A 6,992-nucleotide genomic window follows, 5' to 3' on the forward strand; every position below is an offset into this window, starting at 1 on the left:
TTTTGCCATTGACCTCTTACGAGAGATCTTACAAGGCCCTGTAATTTTTAACACCTACACTTATTATCCTTAACGAAAAAGGAACTTTTGGGTAGAAATCAGGCTTAACGAGATTGTCATGTATATTGTTCAGGGTGTAAATATTCGGAATTGTCAGTTTTTATCAGAAAAGAAAGGACCATACATATGTGTAAAATGTTTCACACCCATGACATAACTAAACAACAACAATGGCTTCTCAAGACTTCTAGTGCCCACTTCGTCATATCGTTGACTTGATCTGCAAATACTAACCAGTCTTATGCTCTACCACAAGTCTGATGCTGCACGTCTCAAGGTCTAAAAAGAAACTGTGCTTAAACTATGCACTGCAGCATGTGAACAGCTTGACAACATTACAACTGCCATAATGGATTAGCCTGCACTAAAATAGTGTGTAACATGCTAGATCATCTGTATTATTAAACGAGAGGTTGTTATGGCAACATCAGCAGTTCATCTATGAAGCATATATTTACATCAAATGTCAACTCTATCTCCGATCTGATGATGTTTGATTTGGCACACATTATTGTAGCCCGGTCTGAATTGCAGCTATTTGTTCGCTAGCTTCATACATTACGCGTAACTTAAAGAAAATCATTCTCACAGTTATGGATACATTTTAGGCCAATGATCATTCAAGGCAAAAAGTGAACCTTTGATACGCTGGCATAGCTATGAAGTCACATGAAAGCACTTTTTAAGACATTCTATTAGACAGTAGAGTCAACTTCCCTCTAGGTAACCTTGCAAGAGATATTTAAGGTTGAGGTACCCAGGTATCTCTCAATACAGTTTTGGAATCAGCTACTGCTATTAAAAAGAATCAATTGGCTAAACTAGAAACAAAGCTGCAAGCCCCAGACCTTTAGAGTTTCTTCCCTGGATGACAGGACATGTGGCTGGAGAGGCTGCATTGCTGTGAAAAGGAGGCGCTGCAGTGAACACAGGAGAAGGGAAGCGTTGCCGTGTGGCAGTGCATATGCCTTGTCAGGCCGTGACTCTGAGTGAATGCTTGTGGACACAGGGGACACTGGTAGGGGCGCTCTCCTGTGTGGTATCGTAAATGCCGTTTCAGGTGCGAACTGACAGTGAAGTTGCTCGGGCACAGGTGGCACTGGTAGGAGCGCTTGCCTGAGTGGCAACGTAAATGCCGTTTCAGGTCGCAATTTTGAGCGAATGTGGCCGGGCAGAGGTGGCACTCCAAAGGGCGCTCGCCTGAGTGTGTGCGCAGGTGACTTCTCATGCTCCCCTTATGCTTGGTCTTGTAAGGGCACAGCTGGCAGGAATGTAGCCCGCCATGCACTGACACGAGCGATTGGTACTGCTCCAGGGACCCTGATGTCAAGAGACCCGCAAAGTCGCAGTGAGCACAGGAAAGCAATGGGAACAAAATGTGACATATATTTAATAGAACTAATGTGCTAAGCAAGACAATCAAGAAGAATCGTCCCACTTGTAAGCAAAATGCATGATAACCTTGGACTAGCCAGCCCACATACTACCGCCATGGCACCAGTGCACGGATGCAGTACAAGTTTTGCACAAGTTCCTATCTCTCTATCATTATATTACTATCCTGAATACGTACTAACCATTGCTAGCAACTCACAGAGGTTGGATTTGGCATGCATGGAAATGCATAAATAGCCAATTTATATTTTATATGTAACGCTGCATTACGTGCAGCCTCCGATGTTCCCCAGCCCTTGTGATAGAAGCACCATTATTCAACACAAAATTATGCACTCATCTATTAAACTAAGGATGACATGTTTGTTTAGCATAAAATTTATACAGCGTATCACCACAAAAAGCATCAACTGACATATGAACACATGAAGCATGTGAAATTATAGATGAATGTGAATGAAGGATGCTATAATAAAAAAAATATACGACAACATGCAAAACCCAAAATATATTGAACACAGCATCTATGAAGGCCAAATGGCACCACATTTTCATGTTGAGGACAATACAGCCACATTTCTGTGCATTAAAAAAATATTGTTTCTCTCTATTAGCGATATGCAAGCATCTTCCATGATCTATTTCCATGATCCTATTCCATTCATCAGCTAAAGCAAAATCAAACTATAAGGTACTCAAGGTAACTTACCTGCAATTTAGTGTGTCACTGACAAAACCACACTTGCAGGATCTATTGAACAGATCTATGAAAACCGGCACAAATCCACACTATGCATATATTACATTCTCAGCTAGTACAGTTGCAGTCTTTATTTCTTAACACTGATAATTACATATCAGACGGCACAACAAAACATTGTTTTTTACAATTTCAGTAGAATGATGGGTAAGCAAATGAACTGGCCATTAATTACATTTGGCACAGACAAGTAGACAGTGTTGGTGGTACTATGTAAGCATTCATATCTATGTTATAATGTAAATCAATTCTACATCAAATTGCTATGTTGAATAAATGAGAAAACAAATGGATGCTTTCAGAGAAGACACTGGTGAGCTTGTTTCCTGGTAGAGTCCAAAAAACACAACTTCTTGTCCGTTATGTAGGAGCCATGGACACATCTGTAACAGCACAAAGGTAACTTTCAAAGCCAACACAACACTAGCAACACAGACAAACTTTTTCCCGTAGTACTGACAAACATATTTAGGCTGGAGGTACGGTGCTACACTTAACGTATGAGGATCTTGTATATCTATTACAAAGAATAATTTATGCATTTGTGCCTAGCATACTTCATAAGACTGGATTACACTTTTGTAATGCAAGCCTCTTGCTGTTTCAAACATATATTTCTATCCACCCACAGTGTTGATCACTATGGTGCATCCCCCAAACACTAAGTGTCCCACTACTCCTGGAAATGCTCATTCCGACTAACAAAAGTTTAATTGGTTAGGACTGGTGAAGGCTCTTCTACAGCCACTGAAGGCAATATTGATATGTCATTCCTTGGGAGACACACTCGTACTCAAAGAAAGATAAACTGCTGTCACTGAGCTTAAATGCTGGACAACACTCCTTATTAGACACGCTGGTATTTAAACCACAGGGGCGGGTCTGCCCAAAGCCATTCTGGAGCAATTTTTGGAGCAAGTAAAACTGCAGTTTGGAGCACATAAAATTTCTTTTGGAGCAGCATGGAGCAAACTAAATTTCATTTTGGAGCAATTTGGAACAGATACCATTTCTTGTGGAAGCAGTTTGGAGCAGGCCAATCTGAATTTCGGAGGAATAATGAAATACCACGGTGCACTTCGAAACCACGACAAAACAGAATAGACCAACAGGCGCACTGCTCTGCAACTGTCTTAAGCACCGTCTAAAGCTGAATTTTGACGCAGAGAACCCTGATACTGAAACCGACTAGTGCATGCAAATTCTGGTAGTAGTGCCTGTAGATTTTTAATTAGTGGTAGCAACCGCAAAAAAACATGCATTTTGCAATAATGAGTCCGAAATTTCGAAAAGTAGCCTTTGACATTTTTTATAAATGGATTCTTCTTTAATGTCTCGACAGTGTGGGTGAATTGCATGGAAACGAGATTCACCAACAGATTGTGCAAAGAAGCCAGCTAGGAACTGCTGCGTTTTATTATAGCGACAGCAATTATATGGACATTTCAGGTGCACTTCTGCAGTCGGCGCTACTGTGATGTTCCGGATAATGCTTAAGGATGACAATGTCGTCGCCGCACGTCGTGTGTGCGAGTGAAAGCCTGCGAGGCTTTGCCAACGATGGCAGCTCAATCTCGCGCGGGTGCAGGCACGAGCAAGGTAGCATCCTCACTTCAGCGTCTTGACAGCGAGGGCGCAAGGTGATTGTGTGAGATGTGTTCACATTTGCTTGTGCATGCGTGGCAACTTGCTTGTTAATTTAGTTAGTGAGCGAGTGGTTACAAGTTTACACGACTGATAAAACTACTAACCTTACTTTATATAGCTGTCAACTAATTTTCTATTGTAGTCAATGCTTCGCATTTCAGGTGAAACTGCGACTTATTTTTGAACGTTTCTACATAATAGACCAGGGCAATTCCAAACCACCTCATGCTTAATTTTCTGGTATTGGCCTCGAGCTCCACCACTGGAAAAGCTGGCGCCACCGTCGGCGTGACGTGCTAGGAGGGATCACGTGGACATAGCGGCCGCGTCGGCTGCTTCGGGCGCGCCGAAGCGAGCTGAAAACGAGTTTAAATTCCCTCGTACGCTGCGGTCCTCATTTAGTGGCGAAATTTTCCCGCTTCAAGTGTCTCCTTTACAACGCTTGAAAGCACTGCAATAGGTAGTGGCTGCCCTTGAAGGCGCGCGACATGGTAGGCTACTGCTCGGTGCCGCAGGGCCGGACGCACGTAACGGAGGCCGGTGTCGGCCTTATTCACACGTAGCCGCAGGACAAGAAGCTGCGTGAAGCTTGGCTCGCGAAACATAAAACCGGCGAACAGTCATCGGCTACAACTCGGGTATGCAGCAAGCACAGCCGCGAGAAGATTTCTGCTACGGTGCCCGGTCTGCGATGTTCTGAAAACGCGCACTGAGACGCTCGCCCGAGTCCGCTGCCCGACTAATGTCATGACGGTTTGGTCTATGAACTTGTCGATGCTATAGATACTGGCAAGTTCAGTGGAGTGGAAATGCAGCGGTAAGAAGCACATTTTAAAGAACCATGGCATATGGTCATGTTTGTGTTGTGAATTAATGCACTGGATTACAAAAAAGATGCAGTGGGAAATCGCACGCTGAGAACACCGATTAAACATGCAGTGCGACGCAACTCGAGGAATAATATTGAAACGTCCAAGAATTTAGAAGAAAAAAAAGAAGACTGAATCGTCGCAACGGCACATTACAGTCCCCGTAGGCGCCGAAGTCTCTACAATGAAATTACTTTTGAACAGCTCTGATAGCACCAACGCAACAATGGTTGCTTGTATACTGTCAAATGCTCATATTCTGTGGCATAAAGCTCATGGCACGGTGCGAAAACGCGCACGCGGCGAAAGCAAAACAGTGCGCGGACAAGCATGCAGACGCGCAGTCGGTCGCTGCGAATCTGTGCGATCGCTGCATTGAGGCTCAATTCTATTACGCTCCATTTAGTTATACAAACACTATAAGAACATATTTCACATAGTTTGATCTCAGCGTTTACTTACCTTTCACGCAAGAAGCCGGTTCGGGAGACTCCATCGCGGCGACCGCGCACAGTGGCGTTCACTGTACGTATTCGGTAAAGAGATAGCGTCTGTAAACGATTGTGTGCTTTCAGTTTGCCCAAGATTATTATTTAGACAGTAAGAAACTTCTCACGTTTCGAAAGTACTTACAGAAATGTCCGGGAGAGCTCACGCGTGGTGTTTTCAGTGAGCGCTGACAGCAAAACCTATGAGGAGCGCGCCACGTGATCCCTCATACTACGCCAGCGAGGCGCTTCCGATAGGTGGCGACTCCGTAACTCCTCGCCGCCAATACCATAATGGTATTACTATCTCTTTTTATTCTAAATGTGCCATTACCCTTTTGGAATCGGTCAAAATGACTAAGGCCTCACATGATGGGTATAAAAATAGATTGGAATAATTTTACGTTATATCGGCCCTGGGGAAAGAGAAGCCCACCCGCTCAACCCGCTGCACGGGCCTCTCTAATATTTAGTTCGCTCGCCACGCCATCACCCTACTTTTCATTGTTTGGCACCTCAGGGAGCTATGCGCCACTTGACCCGCTCAAGCATATTCTAGTACACTCTGAATACAACCATACAGCTGCCCTGGCCATTCCTAAAATATCAACAGCCAGGAGGGATCATGCGTGTGCTGGCCGCTTGCCAGAAGCAAGAAAAAATCCAGTGTTTTAAGCGTGGAAATAACAAGAAACTGTGCAGTAAGTGCCGTCGCGCAGAGTGCCGAACGTCAACGGCTGCACTCTTTTTCGGAGAATGAATCCGCTCGCTGTTCGCAACCACTGTCAGGGCACACACGCGCCAAAGCCGTTCTGGTGCAGCATGGTGAAATTCCGTTAAATTTTCTGTGCTCGCTGCAGCAATTTGCGTTTGCATAAAACTAGCGCAATCGGCACAGGAGTCCGACCCATGAAACCAGAACTGCTGTCACTGAGCTTGCAGCCTGGACAGAAACACTCCTCCATGTCACTGTAATTCAATTTCATTTCTATTATGATTTCTATGCTTGTTTTTTTCGGTTGTCAGAAACTTGCCAAAACATTGCATTTATCAGAAAGTCAACTTATAATGCTGAAATGCACAAGACCACAGCACTAGTTACAGCCTATGAACAAGTTTCATGTGCTAGCTGGCATGAACTTCCACACCGTGCTTGTGGAAAGATGCTCTGCAAGCATTACAGGTCCACACGAGAATTACTTTTTGCGGTCAACGCTTGACACAATGAGATAGATACACAGTATATCCAAACATCTACAGGTGTCACTGTCAGTAGGCTGAAAAAAAACAACAGTCAGAAGTACATACCTGTAGCGCAGAAAGTGATGAAATATACATGTATACACAGAACAATATTTCTAGCAATACTCTCAATTTCACATAGATTGCAACACTGCTGCATTATGTTTAATTGGTTCATGCTTGACTTAATGCACATCTGTTATTTGTGCCCATTTGAACATATTCTAGTAAAGTCTAGCATACGTGCAAAAGATCGAGGTTGGCCAGAATACCCTAGCCATGCCTTAAAGCATTATTATTGATTATGAATCATACTGTGTTTTAAAAATGCAGCTTAGCACTGTCACTACTATGCCTGATTATCGCTATTGTGCATGTATTTTCCATAGTAGTCTATATTTTTATGTCAATGTAAAACCGATCCACCAATCAATGTGAGAGCTTTCAGCCCGACATCCTCTAAACTTGGAATGACAACATCAGTAACCTTGCTAAAAAAATAAACTCAAATGCCTTCTCATTGGTTTCATT

General features: G+C 43.5%; 1 protein-coding gene across 1 annotated transcript in view; it reads right to left on the minus strand.

The window, feature by feature from the left end:
* Positions 1-4,100, minus strand: part of LOC126528111 (uncharacterized) — a 62,869-nt gene extending 58,769 nt beyond the window's left edge. Inside the window, exon 1 of the mRNA XM_072284543.1 lies at positions 916-4,100. Within this exon, the coding sequence (XP_072140644.1) occupies positions 916-1,288 (373 nt within the window). The 5' untranslated portion in view covers positions 1,289-4,100. The remainder of the gene's footprint in view (positions 1-915) is intronic.
* Between the last annotated feature and the right edge of the window lie 2,892 nt (positions 4,101-6,992).

Source organism: Dermacentor andersoni, chromosome 9 (assembly GCF_023375885.2).
Source record: "Dermacentor andersoni chromosome 9, qqDerAnde1_hic_scaffold, whole genome shotgun sequence".
Classification (NCBI taxonomy): Eukaryota; Metazoa; Arthropoda; class Arachnida; order Ixodida; family Ixodidae; genus Dermacentor; species Dermacentor andersoni.